This window comes from Camelus dromedarius, chromosome 19, assembly GCF_036321535.1.
Source record: "Camelus dromedarius isolate mCamDro1 chromosome 19, mCamDro1.pat, whole genome shotgun sequence".
Taxonomy (NCBI): Eukaryota; Metazoa; Chordata; class Mammalia; order Artiodactyla; family Camelidae; genus Camelus; species Camelus dromedarius.
Genome location: NC_087454.1, coordinates 4,276,542 through 4,302,933, shown reverse-complemented (window position 1 = coordinate 4,302,933; position 26,392 = coordinate 4,276,542). Strand labels below are relative to the sequence as shown.

Genomic DNA, 26,392 nt, shown 5'->3' with positions numbered 1-26,392 from the left:
GGTGGACGAGCAGCCCCCACAGCTCTGCTCCAGGAGCTGTCACAGTTCTGCGTACAATACCGTCTCGTTGTTCATGGCTTCTTACTCTCACTGTGGGTTTGTATGTTCACAGGTTGGTTGTCCATTTTTAAAATAAAGCCTGAAGATGAGACCTTGAGTGTGATTTGGGTTTGTTTAGACTTGCAGTTAGTGTCCTCTGTCCACATCCTCCAGAGTGATCCTTACTTTTTTATTATTAGTGTAACTCTAAATTATGCTGAAAGTTTTAAAACTCAGACATAAGATTTCATACGTCTGTTTATTGTACTTTTTCATGGATATGTTATTTTATCTGTAAGCAGTAATATTTTTTACTATAAGGCTGATTCCTAATTAGCGTTTAAATGAGTCTTCATTTGAAAAAGAAAGAATGAATTTCGCTGTATTGGTTTTATCAGTCAAAGTTCTGTTTCCTTGTTAGACTAGTAAGTGGTAACATTGAAGCCGGCTCTAATCCTGCCTTCCTGTCTCTGAGCGTGGCAGCTGACTCTGCCGCCATGTCCTCGTCTCCGCCCTCCCCCTGCCCCCCACAACCCCAAAACAAAATAACCCACACTGACCCTCTTAATGTATAGCATGATTTAAAATCGCCAGATATACTGGGATCCACTAGACCCTAAGCAGTTGGTAGACATTTTGGTTAATCTCCATGAAGCAGGGAGTCAGGTAGTCAAATCTGTATAAAATTAGCAGTAAATGATATTAATAAATCCTTACTCTTTAAAAGAGAAATACCTTATGCTTAAATGCTAATTTTCATGACTTTCTTTACCTCATTTTTATAATAGCTTTTTGCTATAAATTTATGTATTAGGTATAAGCCATTTTTTCAGCTGTATTTCTGTGTATTCAGAATCTAATTTTTGCACTATAAAATTAATATTCTGTTTCTTATGTAAATAGGTGGGTTGTTTTGGGTTTTTTTCAAAAATAGGACTAAACAGTGGAATTAAATAACTTTCCTACTTTCTAGCTGTTTTGCTGCAAATACTGAAGGAACAAATTTTGAGGTGGTTAGCATAGATGACATTTTATGTTTTTGTTTTGTTTTATCTATACCAACTGCTTAAGTATATTTAGCTAACAATGCAGGAATCTGCCTGCATGCAACATTTCAGTAATTATCCCAAATTTTGTTGAATGTGGAAATAAATTTATTCTTTAATATTTGATTCCCAAAAGGAACGAAAATCATTGTATAAACAAATTATTACTTGATCTGTCAATTGTATGATGAAGCTTTATAGCAGAGGAAAAGGTCTTTAGAGGCTGAAAATAATTGTGAAGATTTATTCTTCATTATTCTTTATTGGTGTAGACATGATTTTCCTTGTCTAGTTAAAAAATATTTGAGGAATATGTTTTAGAATTAGAAGAGTACATGTTTATCTACTAAGATATTTAAATGGGTAATCTGTTAGGTCTTTTTAAAATTATAGTAAACAGTATAACAGATCTCCTTTAAAATAATGGTTTTATGTTCTTTTAGCGCAAGAGACCCATACAGAAGGTAGAGATGGGTACATCAAGTCAGAATGATGTTGACATGAGCTGGATTCCTCAGGAAACTTTGAATCAGATCAGTAAGTACTCTTACAAACTGGCTAGAAAATTTTTCTCTTAAGTGGAAATTAAATATCTTAGGTTTAGCAAAAAATGCTTGGTCAATGCTGATTACCACTTATCTTTTCATTACTTGCAAAGAATGCTTTAAAATTTTACTGTGTACTATGTCTGTGCTTTAACTTAGAAATGCTTCCAGATCTGCAGTTTGTATACAAATGTGTGAATTCTCTGTATTCCTAACCTTTTCCTATCTCTTTTCTTTCCTGTTGCTTCAGTGCAGAGTAGAAGAGGTGAGGCGATTAATTTCTTTATGGTGTTTGATACAGTCCTGGGGGCTCTTGTATAGCATGTGACTACTTTACAATAAGTGTAATGGGTAACGGGACTGTTCTCTAGCACTCTATTAGAAAAACTAACTGCCAGCTGCCCACCATATGTGAAAGGATAAACCTACAATACTGCCCAGTAGTTTACCTAACATATATTTCAGTTTTATTATATATGCAGTTGGTTAAATGTTAATCTTTATAGAAGAATGTAGGTTTTTTTTTCCTCCAGTTGAAAATGGACTTTTTCAAAACACTGAAGCAGTATGGTCTCATTGAAGGGCAAAAAAAGTAGTGAAAAACTAAGACGACCTCCTGGCTCTACTAATCCCATTTTCCATAAATAATTGGTGTTGCCGTGTTATTCTGAGTGTTTTCTGTGCAGACATTGGCATGTCTGTCTGTTGTTCTGTGTGCATGTTTACACAGACGGCATCACGCGGCACACACCGGTCTGCAACCTGAGTTCTCTGTCTTGGCTTTTTGTGATAATTGTATGTTTACCTCATTTTTTTTAATAAAGTGTGTCATGATTGATTAAGCCTGTTCTACACTGAAAGATGTTTGTTATTTCCAGCTTTTTGGTCTTAAAATTAAAACTGTATTGAATATTCTTATATATAAACTTATGGGATAATTTCCTTTTTTGATTGAGGTATAATTGACATAACATTAATTTTGAATGTACAACAGAATGGTTTTGATATTTGTATATATTGTGATGTGATCATCACATTGTCTAGTCAACACTAATCCACACAGTTACAGATTTTATTTTTCTTTTGATGAGAACTTTTAAGATCTAGTCTTTTGGCAACTTTCAGATATACATACAGTGTTGCTAACTGTAGTCACCATGCTGTATGTTACATCCTTGTAACTTATTTTATAACTGGAAGCTTGTGCCTTTTGGCACCCTGTTCCTATTTTGTCCACTCCCCTACCTGGGATAGTTTTTTAAAAGCCGAATAGTTATGTCTAAGATCATGTACATTTTAATTTTTATGGAAAGTGTCCCATTTCCCTCCCAAAGATGGTGCCAGTTTATGTTCTCAAGAAGGTGCAATGTTGCCTGTTCTCCTCCCCTCTCGCTAGTCATTCGCAAGTATTATCAGTGTTTCAGTTTGTCAAAATGATACAAAATAGTATCTCATTTTTCATTTATGGTTAAGAATGAGGTCTGGCATCTTCACACATACTTGATTGACCACTTAGTATTTCTTTTTCTGTGAATTGGCTGCTCAGGTCATTTCCAGGTTTGCAAGTTGAATTGTTGTTATCATTACTTTCAGTGAACTCTGTCTGTCTATGGAAACAGAAGTGCAGTATGGTAGGCGCTTTAGTGAGGGCGCAGGGAGGGACCTTCCCCATCCAGGAGAGGAAGGGAGTCGTTCCCAGAAGGGGTGGACATTTGGCCGGATTCTTGCGTTCTGTGAGGAGTCTTTAAGGTGTTACATGCTCTGCTCAGCACTTCTGACTTTCCTTCTAGGTAAATGGCAGCTATCAGATACTTTAAAGCAGAAAAATAATAAAGTTATCTTTAAAAAAAAAATTCATAGTTGTGTGGAGGCTGGCTGACCAGCAGGAGCTCCTGGACACAGGGACCGCAGTTAGATATTTTCCACAAAACGAGAAATGACCAGGGCCTGGGCTGAGGCCTGGGAATAAAAGGGAATAGAAGGCATTTTAGAAGTGGAGCCAATTGGGCTCTCAGTGTCTTTCTGGTTGTTTTAGGAAAGGAGGGAGTCAGAGTACTGAGTTTAGGCAGCGGGATGACCCAGTAACGTTAGGAGGATGGGGGTGCCCGTGTGCCGGGAGGGCTGAGTTTGGGCTGGATCTGGCCAGTGTGAGGAGCCCATGAAACTGTCACGTAAGGGTGTGTCCAGTAAGCGTGTGAAAGGTGTGTTGAGCAGAAGCAAATTAAGATGTGGAGGCACTGGGACGCACAGTGCAGGTCCCAGGGCCTCAGCGCTGTACATGCTCCTTCTCTGGAAGGACGACCTCCCCGCATCATGCTGGCATTCAGTGAAGCAGCAGGCGGAATCGGGTTGAAGTGTAGGCCCTGCGGTGCCTCAGAATTAACTCGTGTAGGTTGAGGGGTTGGTTTCAGAGTATCTTTCTCCCTGACATTGTTATACGTGAACTTAAAAGCTGTGTTCTCAGTGATTTTGAAGCTGCTGATCCAGATCGCACTTTGAGAACCATGGTCTTAGGACGTGTTTTTTTAGAGTAAAGGGGTTGAACCAAACTGAAGGTAATTTAGCCAGAGCCATTTCTTTCAAAGATAGGACATGGACTTTGCATATTTGAGGACAGAAAGCAGGAGAACTGTTGAAGATGGTGGAAGCCTCCTCAGGTGTGTGAGGACCAGCAGGTCCAGGAGGCCTGGGCCTGTTCGGCAGGAGCTTTTTCTCATTTTTCGCAGCTCTCAGAGGGTGATTCTCACTCAGAGTGTAAAGGAACGAGGGTGGTTTGCAACAATTCGAGCCGTGACTGAGAAGTTGCCTCCTGTGTCTTACATTTCAGAGTAGGGTGCTTCAGCTTCCCTGAAGTCTTTTAACTGTTAGTGCTAGGTTAGCTGATTTTAGTAGAAAATTATAGGATTTTTGCTAAATACTAGGGATATGCCTGTCTAGGGAAACCTTAGTCAGAAGCTATAAGCATGAAGTTTTCTGTGCAGTTTGGCTTAGGGACTTGTTAGAAAACTGGGGCATAGCTTATTAACTTAAAACAGCCCGCCTGAGAGTCACCTGCGTCGCACGTCCCGCAGGTGAGGCAGGAGGCTAGGCGAGACGTGGCCCCAGGAAGGGGAGAGGGGCCGGTGTGGCCGTTTGCTGGCGCTCCGTGTTCTCTGAAGTGAACGCGGTGCCGTGAGTTTTACTACAGCTTAGTCAGGTGACTTTCTTGAATGTCTTTTTTTAGTGGGCGGGGGGGGGGGTTTCCCCAAGTTTTTTAGGGTTTGGGGAGGGAGTGATAAGAGGGGGTGGTTTTCCTTTGATGGCTGAAAAGCATCGTTACACACACCAGTTACAGTGTTCTCTGCTGTAATAAAATGCCGCTTTCTAGGCTGTTAAGGCATTTGGAGCCATTGTCCCCAAACCTGAATGACTCTTAAGTTGCTCTCTCACTCAGTGTCTCATTTGTCTGGTTTATTTTGTGATGTGCTGGGCAGGTGGGTGGTGAAGGTTGTGGACTCATAGTTAAGGAGAGTTGATCGGCTGTCTTACTGCTGCGGTGCAGCCCGTGTAGTGAATGAGCAGGCGCTGCAGGTCCTCCGAGGCTCCCACGTGCTCCTGTATTTAAAGCCCTGCTGCGGGGGGGATGCTGTTGGGAGTCAGTAATGCCCACCTCACATCGGCCTGGTGACAGCCGTGTCCACACAGACAGCAACGAGATTCTGAAGTGGTTTTTGGAAAAAGGCTATATTCAGCATATTGTTTATTTTTGAAGATTATTCAGAAATAGAAAAGGCAGTAATTTGTAGTCTAACCTTTTTGAAAATTTGGTGAAAGTTGTAGGCTGTCTTCATCAGAAAAATGCTTCTGTGCTCAGTTTTAGGCACATGGAACCCTCTTAACACATCATTATTAACCTACTTAATAAAGCACTGAGGTCAGTTTTCATGTGATTTTTTAGACTCAGTCTTAATATTTCAGTCATTAACTCTTAAGCAGATTTTAAGAAAGAATTTTTAGGTTCTACATATTCTTGGTAAACATTTACTTTCTGTTTTTTAAATCTAGGTATGGTGATCTAATAATTTTGGAAAATAAAAATTAAGATCTTTCAGGCAAATTTTTTGGTATCGTCATTCATGAAACAAACCCCATACTTTGGTGAAAACATCTTTTCCAGCCCTTTCACTTTAGTTTTTAAACTGGAAAAATAATTATGGTTTGTAACATATTCCACCAAGGACGTATCTTCCTATTATGTTAGGAGCTCCTAGAAAGTAAGACAAAGTGGTCAGAGAGAAGACAGCCTTTCACTTTTTATAGAATCGATAACTCCTTTAACCTGCTGCTCATTCCAGGTGAATTTATGAAATTGCCAAAAATTACACAAACTGCCTGGCTGTATTTGTAGATATTAAGTCTTTAATTTCTAAGCAATATAAAATTTTTAAATGTTCTCCCTAAAGAAATATAAACATGCTAAATTGTAGAATTCCAGAAGATTTTGTATGGTAGCTTCAACAGTACAGTGATGAAGATTAGATCTTTTATCGCCCTAATTGCATAGGTTTTTTAATTGACATATAATATAATGCTGTGTTAATTTCAGGTGCACAACATGATGGATATTTGTAGACACTGGGAAATGATTACCACAGTAAAGCTAGTTACTGTCTGTCCCCATACAGAGTTACCAAAACATTTTTTTCTTGTGATGAAAACTTCTAAGGTTGACTTACAGCAACTTTCAAATGCATAAAGTTTTACTTTGAGTTACCTCTTGAAGGATTATTTGAAAGGTTAGTTAAGAAACCTATGCTGGGTAAGAGGCCTGGTCTTGCACGTGTGTTCGTTTTTTGAGTTTAAGGGTAAAGCTGAAGGAGAGTGTTTCTGTTGAACACATATATAATAGTCAGGCAAGTTAAAACTTTCTCTTTTCTTCCAGATAAAGCTTCACCAAGAAGGTTGCCCAGGAAACGGGCACAGAAGAGATCAGTGGGATCTGATGAGTAAATGTTCTTTGTGCAACAATTCGGTCTTTACGTAACCTGCCCTAATGTTTTTCGGCCTGATGGGAATTAGTGCAGAGAAGCCGTGTCACCATAGGCGGCAGCTACTACCGTGTGTGGACTGAGCAGAGTCTGTGGCGATAATATTGCTGAAAATGCACTGCATTTATTTTTCTAAAGTAACAAATTTGGTTTTTTTAAACCATTAAAATCTGTGTGTGTGCGTGTGCATGTATGCGAGCGGTTGGTCTTACGAGAGTCATTGTTGGACTCCCTGCAGCGTGCCTTAAGAATACCGACTGTAATGCTGTTGTCTCTTCCTTTTGGACATTTTCCCCCAAAACTTGGTATTTGCCCAAGATGATTACAGATGTCCTGCCGTGGACTGATTAAAGAAAACAATTGTTTCTTCCTTAGACTAGCTCAAGTCCCGACTGCTAGCACAGATTAGCACACTGTTTGTCTTTCATCTAGTATTCTCGAGGCACGCGCAGGGGTGGCTGCTTTTTAGCACTAGAATTGTTTTGGTACTTTGCTGCTGTTTCCTGTAATGTGCACCTTCAGAAAACTTCCCAAATGAGTGCAAGGAATTTGGGGATCTCTAGTACCAAGATTGTGAAACATGAAAATTCTGATTTTGATATATAAAACCAACCCCTCTTGTTTTCTTTTTAAAAAAAAAAAAAGGGAAATGGTACATTTATAGAAACGGAGTTGGTGTCCATTGTTCTATTTCTGACCCGAGATAGCTCTGGGATGAGCTTTTTTTTTTTAAGAGATCATATTAGAAGCATCTTGCTTAAGAAAAGTTGCCTTGGTCTACAGACTAAGCAAAATTCCGACTAACCCTAATGTAGTAAAGAGTTGGAGAATTTTTAATGGTTAATCAGTTATGTTTTATCTGATCTTTTGGGTATTTTGGTTGTTGGTAAAAAAATTTTTTTTTGGTCTGAAGAATTCCCAATTTTTAAGCACTTAAGATCTCAGAACCAAAATTAATTGGACTTCATAAAATTCCTCTTAGTTACCTTTGCCCTAGGTAGTAAATTAAGTTTGGCATTATTGTCAGACTGGATAGGTGGAACAGTAAAATAGTGTGAACAAATGAGAGGCTTTTCCCCTCTGTCTCTAAGCCATATTCTCCCGTGTATATTTTGTACGGAAATGGTAAGTGAAATTTTAGTGGCTGTTTAATTACTGATAATGTCTTCATTATAATGAACTGACCCCCCTTTATTATAGTCCCCACCTGCACCCAAGCCCACACAAAAAAAAACAGAACACGCATATGAAAAATCTTTCCAGGTTGTTGAAGTATTTAAACATCTGAGCCAAAGCCAATGACAATAAAACAGAAGTTACTGTATAGCTGTTAATTGCTTTGCAAGTAGGGGCTGAGGTGTCGAGTGAACTATATTGGCAGTGCTGAGCTGTACACTTCCTGCACCTGTCATGTCAAGTGTTGAGTTTTTAATTAGGCTGGATGATCAGTAGTTTATTTTGAAAAAGCTCTGTGAGCTCTCGGAAACTGCATGAGTTTTTGTTTGATGTAACGTAGGAGACCCTCCACCTTCTCAAGGAATGGATTTCAGAACACTGTTGTGAACGTCCAAGTCTGTGAAAGTATAGGACCTAGTGAAGTGAGGTGTGACTACAGAAGTTCAGTGACCTCCGTGGAGCGTTTCCGAATTCCTGGTGGCCCGCAGGCGGTGCGAGGCCACGCCGGGTACTAGCCCGCCCACTTCTGAGCTTCACGGTAGTGCTTACTGTGTTCTATTTTTTAGCATAGGTTGGGAACACTTAAACGCCTCGGTCCTCGGAGGCCGAGGTCTCTGTAGTGTCAGTGTTAGCAGAAACTAACTCCATAATGAATGGAATTCAATTCCACACATGGTTTGTTCAAGCACACTTAATAAGTAGCCTGTTTTTTAAATGTCTTTTTTAAATGTAAATATATGGATGAAGTTTTTGTTTTGATATATTAATTTGCTACACCAACCATGGTTTCAGAATTCACCTTTTGAACAACTTGGTTCCAGAGTCTGTAAAATGAGCTGAAAAACTTGTGTATCAAGCCTGTCCTGGGGACGTGAGAGATGGCGTGTTCATAAAGCATGGATCTCACCTTGGTTGTGCAGCCGCATCATTCATTCCATGGCCTCACGTAGGAGGTGACTTGTAAGACTCTGCCTGCCCCCTTGGGTGGGAGGGACCTGGGACTTCCAAGGAGAAGCCTGAGGAAAGAACACGTTGGAAGGCGGGGGCTGTGGCTTGACTTTAGCGAAGTTTTTAATTTTAAATAAGCTTCAGAAAATAGTGACTTTGAAAAGTCAAATTTAGATCTTAAAAAACAAATTTAAAAGCCACTGCAAAGGTGTGTTTGCAGTGCATCAGCCTGAAATTGTTTTAGCTCTGCTGGGAAGCAGCAGATGGTGGTGGCTTGACACTGAAATCTTTCTCCAATGACTTGTGTCATTTTGGAGCTAGAGGAATAGATAAATGTGCTAAAACGTGAGGCTGCTGTACAGCGCGCATCCCCTGTGATACTGTCACATCCACGCCCTTGGTGTGAAGAACATTTATTTGGTTATTAGCACATTTAAATAATGTACTTTTTTTAAACCCTGAAACTTGGCAATACCATCATTCCTACAAGATTTTGATAAGTGATACCCATGAATTTAAAGACATTTCCAGATACACTTGAAGTAATTTATCACAGTTTGGGACAGCATCATTTATAGCTATAAAATTAGTAAATTTGCTCTAGTTGAGTAAAATCCTATTTTTCTTTGAACCAGCACCCGCAGCTCGGTGACGAGCAGCGTCACACACGCACAGAACCCTGGTGTCGGTGTGAGTGGAGCGCAGGGCCTGCTGTCCAGCTCACATGTCCCTGAGCCCATCGTCCTTAGAAGGTGACAGGAGGGAGGAGCAGAACTGGGAACTGGCTTGTAAACATCTAAATTTCTTTAGGACTCTTAGGATTTTATCGTTTTTCCTTTACACAAAAGCCTGGATTTTACTGTAGTTAAGTGTCTGAAGTTTTGGAGTTTTTCTTTTAGACTTCGGCATCACACAGGAATACGACCCTTAAGGTCTGGATGCCGTTGAGCTGCATCTTAAGGCAGGAGGAAAACAATTCATTTGCTAAGCGTCTGCCACGCGCTGTGCTGTGCTGGGCCTTTCCTGTCTCACAAGCCTTCACAACAGCCCACTGGCAGGAGGTGACACTGTTCTCGTTTATACGCGGGGAAAAAAGCAGCAGCTCCCGAGTTGAAGCAGCTTGTGCGAGGCTGTACGTTAAGTGTGGATTCACACCTGTCTTACTCGAAAACTCCCCTGTTCTCTCTTCTGCACCGTGTTTAAGAGGGAACTGCAAAACCAAGCGTTTGGTTTACAAAGCTTACAAATAGTTGATTTTCCAGAATCCAGCAACTGGCAAGTTCACATTTAACCTCGTAGTTATTTATTTCAAAATCATGGCCTTTAAAACCATTTTCTTCAAGGTAGACTTTCTAGTTTGATTGGATTTTCAAGGATTGTAAGATTCAGCTTCGTGTTAGAGGTGAGACTAAAGCCTCTCTGTTCCTGGGTCATTTAGCCAGACAGGGTGGGGGCTGGGGTCTTTCTGTTCAAGTAGGAACTTCCCTCAAGAGGCACAATGGAGCACTAAAAAGAAAGTCTGGGGTCACCCAGAGAACACATGAAGGACAGGCCTTATTTCAGGTCCGCAGATCACAGCTGCAGGTGACCTGACTAGGCCTTGCTCCCCCGCTGTCCCTCGTGCAGACTCTGTTAACATACCTGTGACGACGGGCCCCCTTGGCGTGGCCGTCCCTCTGCCCGGGTGCGGGCTCTGTATCCTGCTGGCCTCCTTTACAGTCGTGGCGTGGAAACCTGTCACGGGGGTTTAAAGAAGACAAGACGACGTGGGCAGGTTTTCATTGCTCAGAGGTGGTCCGCTGGTCACCCAGGGGCACTGGCAGCCCTGTGAGGTTGAACAGAGATGGGGGTGGCGTGCGGGAAGCCTGGGGCCAGGCTGCAGTCAGCCTGGCCGCTGACCAGCAGTGACCTGGAGAAGGCAGCTCATCTCTGGACTCCCGGTTGGTTCTTTTTAAATTGAAAAATACTTGACGTGCCAGTCCCAGACTGTGTGATAGGTACCTCTGCCTAGTACAATGTTACTAAGTGGTTCTTCCCTGGAATCTAGCTTACTTGGCTAAAGGAAAGGGACTAAGGTGTGGAATGGACTCGCGTCAGACTGCCTGGGTTCAAATCCCAGCTCCCCCTTCTTAGTTGGAGGCACTGGGCCTCAGCTTGGGGAGCCTGCCTCCTGGGGTGGCAGGTGCCTAGAACGTGGCCTGGCCCCCAGGGGGCCATGTGAGCGACTGAGCAGCGCCTGCTAACGGCACCCCAGGACGCGTACGAGAGAGGGTGTGGCTGCCACCTGCTGGACTTCAGTGTGGAGCCATAGGTAAAATCTACTGAACAAAAAAGTTAAAGTGCTTCCTAATTAAAAAGCCTTAATTAAGGTGGGCGTGGAAGGCGGCTGGCTCTGTGGATTTAATGATGAACCCGAGGACTAGGGCTGCCAAGGGGTGTCTGTGCTCGTACTAGGTCTGCAAGGACCTGCATCCCAGTCCAGAATCACCTTTTCCAGAAACTTGGAGAGGCTGGACGTGTCCCCGTGACGCCAGGGCTATTCAGAAGAGTTTTGAGACTCCTCTCAGTTCCTTAAACCCTCAGGCCATGAGCCACCCAGAGATTGTTGGCCTTGCATTTTTGCAGAAATCCAGCCGTCTGGTCACCCACTTTAATCACAGTTGTCAAAATAGGTGTTCAAGTTCTAAAAGCATTTTAGAAAGGAGTGTGAGATGTTCTAGTCAGGGATCGGGGTTGAGTAGGGTTCTGTCAAGCATCTGCCCTGGGCTCTTCCACACAGATGCGCATTAATCCTCACCCCTGGCCCCCGGACAACCCTGTCCATCTGCCCAGAGGCACCCCTGCCGCACGCCTGGCCCAGAGCTGTCGCGGGGAGGAGGTTCACAGGTGCGCACCGAATCCTCACCTGCGCGCTGGTCGCGGCGCTCAGATTTGCTTGATGTTTCTTCCTCTGAGGCGGGTCCCTGCTGCGTCTGCTTCAACGCGGTGGTGGCCGGGAGTCACGGCACCCGTGTCAGTGCTCTGGGAGGCGGCTCTCTTCAGAGGCCCCGCGAGAGCAGAGCAGGCCCGCGGCGCCCCTCCCACCCCTGGGCAGTTTATTGTTGGAGCTGAGGGTCCTCCCGGGTCTTGCGTTTTACATCTCATCATGGCTGAGGGACCTTTTCAGGGCTAAATACTGATTCTGTCTTTATAAAATCCGCCCCTACAAGCTGGTGGCACTCTGTGCCCACGGAGGGGATGAGTGCTGGATCTTGACTGCGCAGCTGGATGCCTCCGGGGAACGAGTCGGGTTGGCCCTGAAGCCCTGTCGTTTCAGGAACTAGGGGTTAAGGGTCTGCCCCGGCTGCTGGCCCGGCCGGCCGTGTCTGCCGCGAGGGCTTTCCTGTGCCCGGACGCCCACCCGGGGCGCTCAGAGCTAGGCTTGGGTCCTGTCACCAGGTCGCCTGGTTCCCGGGAGACGAGCATGCAGGCCCCTGCCCGGCGTCCTCAGCACCTCGGCCCCAGCGTGTCGTGCCCGCCTGTACCGGGGCCCTCCCGCCCTCTGCCCTGCGCAGCGCGTGGCCCTGCAGCTGCACCCTGTGCTCTCTCGGCTTCCTTTTCTTCATTGGGCCGTCAGTCTTCCAACTTTCAACTTAGATTCTAACCCCAGGGATCCTCTTAGGACCGAACGCTGCCGCCTGGCCACTTCCGGGGCTCTGTCCCCAGCCCCCGCCTGCGCGCCTGCGCCCTGGACACCGGCCTCGGTTCTGTGTCGTTCTCACGGCCGGTGATTCAGTTTCACTTAATTTTTTATTGTAACCCCAGACCAACAAGTCACACTTACTTCTCTCCTTAAATCTCTCCCTCTGACTTCCTGTCCTTCAGTAACGAGACGCCCGTTTATCCAGCGTCACAGAGGCCCACGTAGTCAATACATGCTTAGATTTTACCTCTGCAAGGAACGAAATTAGACTTCAGCTCTCTCCCCCCCATTTCAAAATCTTAACAGTTTTAAGAACTTTTCAGAAATCTGAATCCGTTCAGTACAGGCAAAAATACCTCTGGTTCAAAATACTTTTTTACATTTGCTAATTCACTGCAGGTCTTGGGTTTGCTGTTTGAATCCTGGTGCTTGCTAACTTGAAATGTGGTTTCTGGCAGTGCATTTTAATCAGGTCTGTTTAGGATAAAACGTGCTTCTGCAGTGTGGGTTTTATCTGGTGACTGTGTCTGAGAATGCCTAGCCACCTTTAGGACTGACTAGATGAGACAATGGAGAAACGTTCCCGCTCTGTGAGTATCTGGAAATGGCAGTTTCTCCAGGTTAGTAAACCAAGAGCTCCCTTTCCTTGGTTGTCCCCGTCGGTCAGACGTGCGTCTTAGCTGGTGCTCTGTGCTCTCAGATGCAGCTCTTTTACTCACATCTCTAGTTAAAGCCGATTTTGAAAGTATTTGTGTGCAATGTGAAACGATTCCTAAAGTGCCAGCGCACTTCCCTGCTGGGGGTGGAGGTCTTTGAGAAGCATAGAGTGCATCTAAAAATAATAAGCAAAAAAGAAAACTACAATCTTGCTCTTAACTTCCCCCGGGAACTTGTAAAAGGCTTCGCACATTTTCAGCATATGCAATGCAGACGTTTCAAGTAACAAAGTCTGGTTTCAGAATGAAGATGGCTTAAGGTGCGTTCCACACGTGCTGTCTGGCTGTCAGCTGTTTGACTTTTCAAATGATGGTCAAAGGCACCTCCCTCCCAAGATTTTTGGTTCCCAGTATTTAGACACTTAAACATTTTTAAGCAAGCAGAGATGCATTTTTGGTTTAACTTCATCAGTATGTCAGTGAGTCAGTGCCTAGCGCTTCCTTCTGTCCAGGATCTCGCTGTAAACAGTAGAGCTGCATTAACATGTTCATTGTAGAAAAAGTAGCTTCTGATTAGAGGTGGTGCACACTTTGGAGATTTAGTCTTTGTAACTATGTGATGTTTCAGTCCTTTCTGCTGAAAGGAAGTGAATCAAAAAATACTAGGGCAGTAAGAATCAGCGTTTTAATTTCTTCTCGACAGTGCTTGAAACACTCAGTATTCCTTAAAGTTCAGATTATTCCCAAGTCCGAAAAGAAATACACAAAATGTTAAAGCCATTTTTGTGGTAGGGTGGTGGATTTTCTTCTTCTTTTCAAAATGTAATGTGCTTATATTTTATAATGGAAGAAATAAATATAAATGTTCAATTTATCTGAGCCTCCTACGATGAGTGTAACAGTCACAGTGGTCGTGGGCAGCTTCGCTGCAGCCGGTACAGAAAGTGAGCCCATTTAAAAAGTGAGATGTTTTTGTCACTTTACACATTCAGAGAAAATCAAGATAGATTACTGGCAGAAAATCCTTGAAAGGAACCCCAGCTGGCTTCTAGTCTGTTAGGTCTTTAAATTAATAAACCACCTGCATCGGGGCCTGTGCCAGGCTCTGCGCTCAGTGCTTCCCCCCCCCCACCCCACCAGTCTTGGCGCCCACGCAGCCTGTGGCTCCAGCCCTGCCCAGCCCGGCCCGCTGGAAACCCTCCTCTGCCTCCAGCTGCATGTAGGCCGACCCAGAGACCCACCATCACCCCCAGATGACCTGCTCCTCACCTGCCTCTCCTCCCACCCTCCCCTCTTGGGCCTCGGCAGGACTCCCTCTGCTGGGCTCACCCCCACAACGGCCCCTGCCGGTCAGCCTTCCCCGACCAGCGTCCCTCATCCAGGGCATCCCCGCACGCAGTGCCTCACACCACCCTGAGTCTTCGCGCCCTCTCCACTGTCTGAAGTTGCCTGTCACCCCCTTTTGCACTGTAAACTTCCTGACGGCAAGAATTTTAAGTTACCAGATCACCAAGTCTTGAAAGAACACCTGGCAAGTGGCAGGTGTTTAATAAACAGGAGTTGGTGTCCCAGCCACACAGTGAAGCAGGTACACCCCGTCCTGCAGACAAGGAAGCCGAGTGCACAGGCTCCGTAACATCTGGAGGTCGGTCAGCCTTGGGTGGCTGCAAGCTTGTCTGCCCAGAACCTTCACCCAATTCTGTTGCCTCCCTCCTAATCCGGAAGGTCTCCAGGTGGCCGCCTGGTCACCAGTCACTGAAAACCCAGGAGAAAACAGGCTGAATTGCCGGCCCTGGGTTCACACCTGCCCACGTCTCAGCCTCCACTGTGCACGTATTGCCCAGAACTTCCCGGCTCACAAGCCCCAGAGGATTCTAGGGAGAAACGGCGGCTCAGTGGCCTCCTGGCTGTGCCACCAGGAAGCACTTACCAAAACAAAACCAAGGAAACTGGCGCAAGTGCCCGGAGTCACCGGCAGGGTGGCTCAGGTCAGATCCCGTAGGTGAGTTCTAGAAAAGGAAGTGACACAATGGGGACATCACAGCCATAGCGTCAAAGTGAAGCTGGTTCCCAAATTGTGAGCGAATTGTAATCTTAAATATTTTTTCATTAAATGCATAGTACAAGCTTAGCAAATGATATCAAACTGAGACAATTAAATAAGCTACCTGAGGTGACAAAAGCTGCCCACCTGGTTACAAGGACACCACGAGGAAAGAGACCAAAGGAAGCTCCGCGGAGCGCAGGTCCTTTCAAGCCGTGTTTCAAGTCAAGGACTAGCTGTATCATTAATAAGACTTTTTAAAAAAATTACTGATTTCTTATAAGGGAGTAACTCATTACTTACGTCTGTGTTTTGGTTTTATAGCTTTAAATCAGTAGTATTCCTCCTCTGCAAGAATTTTCCGAACGACAGGGAGACATTTTAGGGCTTGACGGGTATTCCCGGGCCCCTGGAAGCCGTGGGCGCGGGTGTGTCGCTGCCGCCCTCTGCTGCCCGCGGGCGGGGCGGCAGGGACGGCGCCTTCCCAGGGCTGCCCGAGGGGTTGGGGGCGGAGCGTTGGGACCGAGGGACTGTCCGCGACCCTTCTCTCCCAAAGCAAGCCACCTGCTCGGGCCGCCGCAGGCCCACCAGCCCGTGCCTCCTGCGCTCCGGCCCCGCCCCAGGACATCACACTGAAGGGAAAACGCTGCTTTTGCTAAGACGTCAAGGGGATGATTCGGATTTAAGCTGCGTGAGCCTGTCAGAGGAAGATGAAAGCTGTGAGAGTCACCCCGCGGGGTCATGTGGGGAGCTGGCCGGCAACGCTCAGAATGTGCTCTACGGGGTCACCTCGGCAGCCAGGAGGAACAGCTCTTGGACAAGCCGCCGCCCCCGTGCTTTGCCCCCTCCACGTCCACGCACGCTTACTTCCGGGGGACTGGTCACTGGACGTGGGCGTGGTGTGCAGGTTCGGAGCTTGTTCGAAGCAAGTCCCACCCACTTCGGGGCGGGCCGTCTTAGGCAAGTCACTTAACTGGTCTCGGCCTATTCTCTAAAAAACTAGTTACTAATACTCAACGGTTAGAAAGCCCTCACTATGTGCCAAGTGTGTGGCTGAAGTTTCTAAAGATACTGCGTGTCAAAAAAAAAAAAAAAAAAAAGGCTGATCCCTGGGCCTGGCCCAGAGTAACCTCATTTTCACCACTAGGGGTGTTTCTTCTCATTACATAAGCAGTGTTCATCTGTCAGCCAACCGAAAACCATTAGCAGCAGCTTTTTTTCTTTCCTAGAACTGAAATTCCATTTAAAAGGTGTGGTTCTTTTTTTCTTTTCTCCCTGTACTTAACAGAGCCTCACATTATATTAACGTTGGAAAGAATCTGATGAGTCCTGCAGGCCAGCTTTCTGCCCACCTGGCCAGGGGGCCCATCCCACCCCTGGACAGCTCAGCTCCTAGTTCTTTCTTGAATCACATGGACCTTCTTGTGGTCTGTGTCCTGGTTCTGCTCCCCAGATCATCTTAGAAAACATCCTATCTCATAATGGTCCTCGGTGTATCTGAAGACCGCTATCACCTCCTCCTTTGTCAAAAAGCATCTTTTATCCAGGCTCAGGTAAAAATCAGTAATGACCACCTCAACCTACATTGATTTTTTTTCCCTAAAATATTCCCATAAATTTTCCCCTTAGGAAACAGTGCCTTTATTAAGATGATGGGAATTAAGATGATGTCTGCCCACTTAAAACCTTACCGTACCGAATAATGTAATTTGCAGGGTCCCAACAATTACTTGAGATAAAAGATGTAAATAACCACCATGCGTTCTCCCCCCAGAATGTATCACTCCAGCAACGACTTCTTGCTCTCAGGCAGCATTCGGCAACTTCGCTACCCCTAAGATGGGGTGGGTGCAGGGGACGTCTGCTTTGTGGGCGTTCCCAGAGCTGCTGATTCTAGCTCTGGGCTGGAGCCCAGGAATCTGCATTTGATGAGCGCCACGGGTGCTCCCATGACCACACTGCAGAACATTCCCCGGAGAGTCTGGGTTTCCCCCAAAGGGGCTGCTGGCTGTGAAATCTTGAGCCAGCCTGCCTTCCTGCCCCCAGGAAGTCCTCCACTAGCCGTGCGGCAGGACAGCACGCGCCCCACAGCCGGAGCAGCCTCCTCTCCCTGGTACAGAAGTGGGGCTGCTTCGTGGTCGTGGTGGTGGTGATTGTGTTGAGGGGGCAGTGGCAGCAGCTGACCCTTTTGAGCACTTCTCAGAGCCAGGGGCTCTTGGAAGCGTTTCACTCGTGTTCACTTTTTTTTTAATGGAGGTAGCCGGGCTAGAATCCAGGACCTCGTGCATGCTGAGCACGCGCTCTCCCACCGAGCTATCATCACACCCCCACTTGTGTTCACTCTTACCGCTCAGACCACCCTGTCCTGTACGAGGGAGGATCTGCTGTCACTGTGTTACAGCTGAGGAATTGCAGGTGCAGATCAATAAAGCCACCTGCCCAGGTCACCCAGCTAGTAGGGGAGAGAGAGGCCACCCCGGCACAGGACACAGGCAGGCTGCCCCCAGGAGCCCTGCCTGTCGCTCTGCCGCAGCACCTGGCCCTCTCGTGGGGGCTTCAGACCCGTCCAGGCAATCACCGGACGCCCCACAGACGCCTTGAACTCAACACGGGAGGTGGTCATCCCTTCCCGGAACCTCTTCCCCGCCTCCGTGGGTGCTGTCACCTCCACAGGAAACTCCCTTTTGACGGGTCCCCGTCCATCTCACCTCCTCACAGCCTCCTCCACCCAGCTCTCCCTGTCCCCGTGACACCGCCCTGTCCTGGTCCTCATCCTGAGTGGACGTGGGCAGGTCCCCGGGTTCTGTGACCCGAGCTGCTTCCAGTCTTGTCCCCTCCGCCATCAGGCATGAGCTGCCGCCGTGACCCTCGGAAGATGAACTGACCCCCCACAGTCTGCAGGATGAGGACCTCCACTTCCACCGTTGGCCTCCCATGACCTTCGAACCCAATCCCCCACCAGCCCGCACTCTGAACCTGGGCCCCCAACCTCTTCCTGGATGAGGGCGCTGGCGCCTGCCACACCTGCCGGCCCGGCACCTAGTTTGGGGGGGCTCTTTAACCTTGATATAATTTTGAACTTGGAGAAAAGTTGTAAAACACTACAAAGACATTCCCTGTACCTTCCACCTTCACCAGGTCATGCTGACACCTGGTCACACACAGACGCGCAGCCGTGCAGACACTGCCCGACCTACTCGACATCGGGCCCTGCGCGGTCAGCTGAGAACACGTGTTCTCTTACGGAACCAGGTCATAGGGACCAGGACCAGCAAGTGGAACCCTGAAGCTGCGACTCCAGCCGGCAGGCGGCAGTCAGCCCCAGCACCCGCCCCGCCCTGCCCCCCACAGCTGGTTTTCCACGGTCACGTCACTTGTCGTGTCTCCTTAGCCTCCTTGGATCCAGACAGTTCCTCAGGACACCGGTGCTTTTAAGGACTGCGGGCTGGTGGCTCTGCGTGTCGTCGTGACTGGGGGACTTGGATCACGCCCTTCCGGAGCGGCGCCCGGCCCCGCTCAGCCCCGGGCCCCCAGCGCTGCTGGCCAGTCCTTGTGGGGATGTTGACACTGATGCTGTGGCAAAGGTGGGGTCTTACTCAGTTTTCCAACCTCCGTTTCCTGTTTCCTCCTCGAAGGAAGCTTTCTCAGGACCCCCGCCCCAGGCTCCCATGGTCGGGTCGGGGGTCCGTTCCATCACGTCCTGGGCATTGACCTGCCCAAACCCAGGCAGTGCGCCTGCACCCCACCTCCTGCAGCTTCCAGGGAGCCAGGCCCCACTCTTGCTCAGCTCCCAGCCCAGCCTGGCCCGGAGGAGGTGCTTGGTACATGTCTGTCGAGCGAATGAGAGAATGAGTGAGATGAGCTGGGAGCTGAGTTACTCCCAAAGCAAAACCCTCCAGATCTCCCCAGCCAAGTCCTGGTGGGTTTTGCTTTCTGCATGGAGCATGGCTGTTTTCGGGTTTCTTTTTATGCCAGATTCTCACTGAAAGCATGGAAGTTTGACTAAATCCCAGAGAAAAGGCACAGCAGTTATCCTTCCTTTTGGGCATCCCAGAATGGACTCATTTTAGAAACTGAACCCCAATCCTAGATTTTCCCATGTCTCTTCCTGCGGGCAGGGTGTGGGAGTGAAGGGGAGGCCTCTGGGTCTTTTATCGCGATAAGTATCTGGACCCGAAAGAGCAGCACGAGATGTCATTGGGCCCCAAGGCCGCGGCCCAGCCACCAGGCACCGGCCGGGAGGCAATCGGAGGACTGTCCCCAGCCTCCCAGGGCCTGACCGGCTCCCTCTGTCGTTTCAGACGCAGGAGGAGGGAGACGCACTGACAGTGATGTGGGATCCGGCTGCACCGCCAAGGCTGCTACGGGAAGACCCTGGAGATCCGTCCCTCCCTACACCGTGCTATTCATTAAACTTTGGACCCCTCAGCGGGACCCCTGGCTGGCTCCACGGAGAAGCCACCGCAGGGACGGTTGTGTGACCCAGGCTTGGTAGCGTTTGCAGGACAGCTGCTGTGCGTGACGTCTGAGTAGAGATTTCCTTCTCTGGGTCCCCGTCAGTGGGAAGGGTGGACCCTGGGATCTGCGGCCGGGTCCTCCTTCCTGCCTGCTCTGCCCCATCACCCAGATAGTGACCCAGGTGGGACGCCAGTCTGTGATGTGGTGGCTGCAACACACCTGAGCAGCTTCTGGTGTCATCGTTGGGGACCTCTGGAGATGCACCAGGTGGGGAAGTGTCCCCAAAAGGGCTGGCCACCAGGGTTCTGAGTAGGCCTGGGCGGAGGAGGGCTAGGCACCAAGCTGGGTGATGCTTTGGGTGAGAATCAGGCCACACGGTCCTTCCCCGCATCCAGGCCTTCCCGCGTCCAAGGCCGGCTTCTGTGTGTTGGGCTCCTCATGGGCTCCCATGGCTCCTTGTTGTGCTGACATGAATCAAGGTGAACTGCACTGAACTGAATTGGATGGAAATAAATTGAATTGAAAGTTATATCCAAGAATATGTATCTCTTGCTGAGCGCCCGGCTCTGGGGGGGGGGTCAGGGACACACAGGACCACCCCTGTGTCTGCACCAGCCGGGCCGTGGCTGTGATGTTGTGGCAGGAACTCGTGGGGGATAGCGGGGAGGGACCTGGGGTGGGGATGCTCCGAGCTGAGCCTGCAGGAGCAGAGCAGGCGGGAGAGGGGACACGGTGGGCAGGGAAGGCCAGGGGCCGGGGCACACCATGTCTGAGGAGCAGAAGAGACAGGGATGAAGCGGATTCAGCCAGCAGATGCGGCCACATGTGTGCAGACACGTTCACGTGGAGGAAGCACATCTCACCTGTGGCCTGTGAACCCCATGCGTGGAATCCCCTAGAACGGCCCCCATACCTGCAGCAGAGTTTCAGGAGCAGGCCCAGGAATCTGCATTTTAAATCAAGCTCCACAAGTGGACTTGTGTTAGTCAGAGACCCCCTGACGGGGGCGGGGTGACGGGGGAGCCTCAGGGTCAGTCCTGAGCCGAGGGGCCCTCGGTGCACGTCGGCCTCCATGGAGGGGCTCCCAGGCCCTCCCGGAGCTCCAGGCGTTGGCTTTGCTGATGGGCTCCTGGTGGGCGATGGTGGTGCTGTGGGGACACGGGCAATTCTGAAGAGGAGATGATCTGTGAGCTCCGGAAGATTCCAGCCAGACTGACAGCAGCCCCACCTGCTCTTCTGAGGCCCTGAGGACGCATCTTCCATAACTGTCTGTCCATCCTAGGTCCAGGCCCTCTGGGACAGGGGTGGTGTGCTTAGTAAAATCATGCAATGCCATGCCCGATGCTCCCTGATCGGAAGGTGGGGCACCCCAGCCAAGCTGCCCGGGGTCCTGGCTGGGCCGCTCTGGGGTGGGGGCTCCGGGTCATGCCGTCTCCCAAGCAGGCCTGAGAGGCCACTTCGAAGTGTTTCCCAGGAGCCATGTGATGCCTCGATTCCTGCATCCAGAGATGGCCTGCTTTCCCCAAGGTCTCAGGTGCTACCCTGGCTGCCCCTCGGCAGAGCTCTCTGGAACACCTGTCAAACCCCAACAGAGATGTCAAGTGACTTTCTCAAGGCCACACAGCAGGTTAGGGTGGATGGGCGGGAGAGGAGAGGGGTGCTAAAGCCTGTTCTCCTCATCCCCTCACTCTGGTTTCCACAGGCGTTTGCTATTTAAATGGGCAGGTGGGCCATGAGCACCACCTTCCAGCCGGGCCCAGAGCTGGAGAGGCTCCTGTGAACGAGTACGTACTCCACGCAGAGAGACGCGAGCCACAGGCGGGGAGTCTCCAGTTCCAGACCAGGGGGATTTCTTGCCTTTCCGAAAACCACCAAGCAAAACACTTCTTGTTTCTCCGAATTCTAAAAAGATACGTTTAATGAAATGAGAGGAAGAGACGAGGACAAGTGCTGCCCTTCAGGGACCCCGTCTGGCGCCACTGGTGCCCCGTGGAGATCTGACTCACGTGGCCCAGTCCTTGGAACCTGGACCGCGCGTCCTGCACGTGAACTTCGACATGACCGTTCTTCCAGCAACACCAGTCACGGTCCCCGACGTGCGAGCTTCGCAGCCAGGGGCTCCTGAAACCCGGTGTCTTTCTTGTCCTCTAACGTGGAATAACCCGCTTGTCGGTGGTGCCAGCCACACGCAGAAAACAAAACCAGGGCAATGTCAGCTCGGGCGGCTGTAACAAGCAGCCCCAGCCTGGGGCTGAGATGGCGGGGTTCCCTCCTGGTCTGGCAGGCTGCGGGGCTGAGCTCGAGGTGTCAGCAGGGTGGGTGTGTAGACGATGGTCTTCTCCCCGTGTCCTCACGTGGTCTCTCTCCTGTGCACGCACGTCCTTGGTGTCTCTGTGTCCAAATTTCTTAAGGACATGGGTCAGATCAGATTAGGGCCACCTTGAGGGCCTCCTTTTAACTTAATCACCTCTTTAAAGGCCCACCTCCAAATACAGTCCCATTCTGAGCTGCTGGGGGTTGAATTTGGGGGAACACAATTCAGCCAGTGACAGGCAGTGTTTCCTGTCCTCTCCTGCAGACGTGTGTGTGGTGATGGGCTTTGAATGATAAATCAAGTGCCATCTCTCAAGCTTGAGCTGCCCTTCCTTACCTCATGATCCAGGTAATTTTACCTTCAGATACACACAGAATATTTGCAGACTCCAAACTCTTGGCACTTTTGGAATTCTAAGCGGATTCTTGGTGAGCCTCCCTTTGGTATCCATGTAAAGTTCAACGCCGGGCCCAGGATACCCCAGCTGTCACCCGCCACAAGGGGTGATGCAACACGGGGGGCTTCACCCAAAGCCCTGGACACAGAGGAGCTCAGGCCCCCTGTCGGCAAACAGTCCTCACACACCCACTGTGTGTCAGCAACTGCCCGCCTCCTCAGGCACGAGAGGAAGGGCCCACACTCCCTCCTGGACCCACGAGGAGTTGGGGACCCTTCCTGGTCAGAGCCTGGGGAGAGCCACGCAGAACAGAGATGCTACCTCCCCGACTCAGGGTTTCCCCCTGCCTCTTGGAAAACAAAAAATTCTGGAATGAGTAGATGCTAGATGATCATTTTGAATGCCACGTAGACAGGCCACACTGGGGAGGCAATGAACCCTTTCCCCTACAGTCAGAAGTAAAAATCAAAGCTTTCTTTCCCAGCTCCGTGTGACTACAGCTGCCATTGTCCCAGTCACAGCACCCTTCTAAAGGGACTCACTGTTGGTCCTCACGTAGCCCTGAGACAGAGGCTGAGGGTCCACCTCAGTGAAGGCCTAAGTTCTCAACAAGACACAGGGACTAGTATTTAGGGCGGCCTCTACGCGCTGAAGCTCGGCCTGCACCTGGCATTCTGGGAAACGGGCACTTTGTACCCATTTTGGAGCTAAGAACGTCAAGTCCAGTGGTGCTGAATCACAGAGTGGGGCTGGGTTTGAACCCAGGGCTGTCTGACTCCAAATCCTGTAAGTTTTGCCCCGTGTCACCCTCAGGACACTGGGAGATGGACGGGCCCAGCCTACTGCGCACTAGCAAGCTCCAGGGAGCTTTAACAGTTCTCACCGAGTTGCCCCACCCCAAAGGCTCTGTTTAATGGGCCTGGGGTGGGTCCCCAGGTGACTCTACTGAGCAGTCACAGCAGAGAAGCCCTGCCTTCCCCAGGCTGCACCTGGGAAGGTCAGAGCCGCAGAGAGTGCCCTGGTAGGCAGAGTGGGAGCCATTCACGGAAAACTCTCGGGTCCACGTGGCCTGGGCAGAAACCCTGGCCCTGATGCCGGCCTCCTCGGGAGGTGAGGCCCAAACCTGGTCTCTCTGCCCAAACCACACAGCCCACAGGGCCTGCCAATCAGGGCTTTGTTCCCATCTGCAAAAACACAGGTATTGAGTCACTAAAATGTGCAGGCACCGGGCTTAGTGCTGGAGGAGACACAGAACAGAGTATTTGCTCTGCTGTGTCCTCCAGACTAGCTGAGGAGACACAGCTCAGCTAAATGTAGAAAAAGGAGAAGAAAGGACAAATATATTCCAGCATAAGATAAGAACCAAGTAAGTGCTCCCCGGGGGTATTGGGCAGGGAGGGCGCCAGAGGAAGACCCTTGTGGGGGGGTGCACTCCGGGAGGGACAGGCGACTGCCAGCCCTGCCTGAATCCCTTACACACACGCTTCAGCGTAAAGGAGGTGAGCCTTTCCCAGGGACGGAGTGTGCTATTTCCTGCAGGCAGAGGAAGTGTGGTTGTTCCGCCCAGGGGGAACCTGGTAAAGCTGCTTCAGCACCCACCCCTTCCACCGTGATGGTCTCATTCACTCCTAGAGCTTCAGCTCCCACAGGACTCAGATCCTGCTGTGGACTGACCTGTTCCCTGAGCTACAGCCCACCCCACCTGGACGCCTGCAGTGGGCCCAGCAAACTCCCCCTCCTGCTGGTGGCAGCCCCCGCGTTCTCCTCTGGGGAACCTTCCAAAGGGCAGTTCACAACACTGTCCCATTTTGGCCTGAGTTGGTCTAAGCTGGGTTTTTGTCACTTGCTTTCAAAAGCTCCTGGAACAAGCTCCCGGCGGCCCTCCTCAGACCCAGACCGCAGCCCACGCGGCTGCTCGTCCCACTTCCACCTCCTCACCTGGGCCCGCACGACCTGAGCAGCTTCCTGGCTGGGCCTCGGGCTCCGCCGCCCTGCACTCTGCCGCGGGATGTTTCTAGAGCCAGCTCTGCTCCCGTAACAGACCGTCATCGACCCCACCTGCTGCCAGGACGGCGCTCTCCTTCCACACCCGCAGCTCGACTCCCGTGCCCCACGTGCGCTTCTCGCCGTCCCCGCCCCGCCCCCGAGCACCCCGGGGCCACTTCACAACGTCGTCCCCTCCGGGGGTGACTGGCCTGCACGTTCCCCCGAGACCCCCGCACCTTTGCGTTTCCTACCTGGGCCCGCGCGTCCCGGCGTCCGCAGGAAGTGGCGGAGTGAAGGCGGGAAGGACACGCCCACCACGTGCCTCCAGGTCCTGCCCCGCCCCGCCCCTTCCAGGTGACTCCTCCCCGGCCTGGCCCCTCAGCCCCTTTCGGAGATCCCGGTGAAATCCTTGTGAAATTCACCTCCAAGACGACTACCTGCACTTTTTTGGTCCTTTCTTTCCCCCAATTAAACAAAAACGTTAAAAAAAAAAAAAAAAAAAAGACAATGCAGCGGGGAGGGATGACCAGGCGGAGCGTGGAGGATTTTTAGGGAATGAAACTAGTCCATGTGATACTGCGAAGGCGGATCCACGTCGGGCACGTTTGTCCAAACCCACCGGACACCGGACCGAGAGCGAGCCCGCGTGTAAACAGCGCATTGTGGGCAGCGGTGACCGTGACCCTGCAGGTTCACCCGTCATATAAACGCCCCCCACGGTGGGGATGTGAGGATGGGGGGAGGGGGGCAGAGGTCATGCGGGAAATCTCTGCACCTTCTCAATTTTGCTGTGAGCCTAAAACTATTCTTTAAAAAATTGTCTTACTGAAAAAGACAATAGGAAAAGCTGGCCTGGTGCAGTTTAGTTTCAATAAAAATTCTCACGTATATACCTCCTTTCGAGCTCACCATGTCACGCGCTTTCCCCAGCTCACCCCACGCCCACACCAGCTCTGCCCACGCCCTTCCCCCAGCTCAGCCCACCCTCTCCCCGCCTCTGCTTTCACTCCCCTCTCAGCCTGGCGGGTCCCCTTGTCCCTTCACTCACAGTCACAACGCCGGCAAGTTTCGGCCCCACATTTTCTGCAAGATCCAAACCCTGGCGAGTGAGCACCTACCTCAGGGAGGGAGGGCTGGGCTGAGGCCCTGGCGCTGGTGAGCTGGGAGAGAAAACAGGTGGGAATGCTCTGGAAGATTCTAGAAGGACGTGGGCAAGGCAGGTCGGCAGTCCTGCTAGTTCATATGGCCCCAGGGCCCACACGGCCCAGAGCTGGGAGGACAGCAACCTCGAGGAGTGGGCACAGGCCACACAGGGCAGAGCTGGCTGTCACCAGCCTACAGATGGGTCCCACCTCCTGAGATCCTGAGACAGCAGATAGGAAGTGGAATTTTTAACAAGCAACCTAGGAATTCTCTTTAGTGGTGGGGGGGAGGAGCTTGGCTGTGTGGGGTGGTGGGTGTGTGTGTGGGGGGTGGGTTATCCACACCGAGAAGCTGAAGACCCTCAGCTTGGAGGTTCTGCCCTGACTGCCCTCTTAGGGAGTGAAGATGAGTTGGCCGTGCAGAGCCGTGCCCACCCACAGAATCCTGCCATCAAGTTCTGGGGTCGCTGCTTTGCAGCAAAAAAACTGGAACAGCTGGAAATTCACTGAATGACCCTGGGAATACCTGGATGGCACCCACATCACATCTGCTTCCATGCCTCAGCAGCACGTGGTTTTCCGTAACTGTCCTTTCAGGGGACACCGCACACCATCACAGACCCCACGACACTCACCTTTTGTTTTAGCTTTTCTGGTGGGCAATTTCATCCTCACAAGGCCACTCATTGGCCTTGAATCATTTCAGCCTGGTCTCCGCTCTAAGGTGATAAGGATTTTTTTTTCCTTCCCAGCTCACTGGACATGGGTGAAGACACGAAACAAACCCCACAGGAGCAGAAGCTGCAACGTGCAAGTGCCGGATAAACACGTCCGAGAGTGAGGAAGGAACGGAAACTGGGCCCAGCTAAAGCAGCAACAGTCAATGAATAAAAATAGTACTGAGAAACAGGATGATGGCTTTAATTTTTTCC

At 49.9% G+C, this 26,392-nt stretch overlaps 1 protein-coding gene across 5 annotated transcripts in view; it reads left to right on the top strand.

Annotated features, from left to right (window-relative positions):
- The window catches only part of SSR1 (signal sequence receptor subunit 1), a 36,859-nt gene extending 10,559 nt beyond the window's left edge, over positions 1–26,300 (top strand). The window contains exons 7-10 of one of the 5 annotated variants that reach the window (XR_010376802.1): positions 1,529–1,622; positions 6,552–6,615; positions 18,302–18,747; positions 19,465–20,150. Coding sequence is in view for 4 of the 5 variants with exons in the window: in XM_064476172.1 (XP_064332242.1) it covers positions 1,529–1,622; positions 6,552–6,615; positions 26,213–26,285 (231 nt within the window). In the remaining variant the exon portion in view is untranslated. Of the gene's footprint in view, positions 1–1,528; positions 1,623–1,880; positions 2,429–6,551; positions 13,994–18,301; positions 18,748–19,464; positions 20,151–26,212 lie in introns of those variants that run through there. The other 4 variants (XM_064476172.1, XM_031435234.2, XM_031435235.2 and 1 more) reach the window with 4 other exon arrangements.
- The last annotated feature ends 92 nt before the right edge of the window (positions 26,301–26,392 follow it).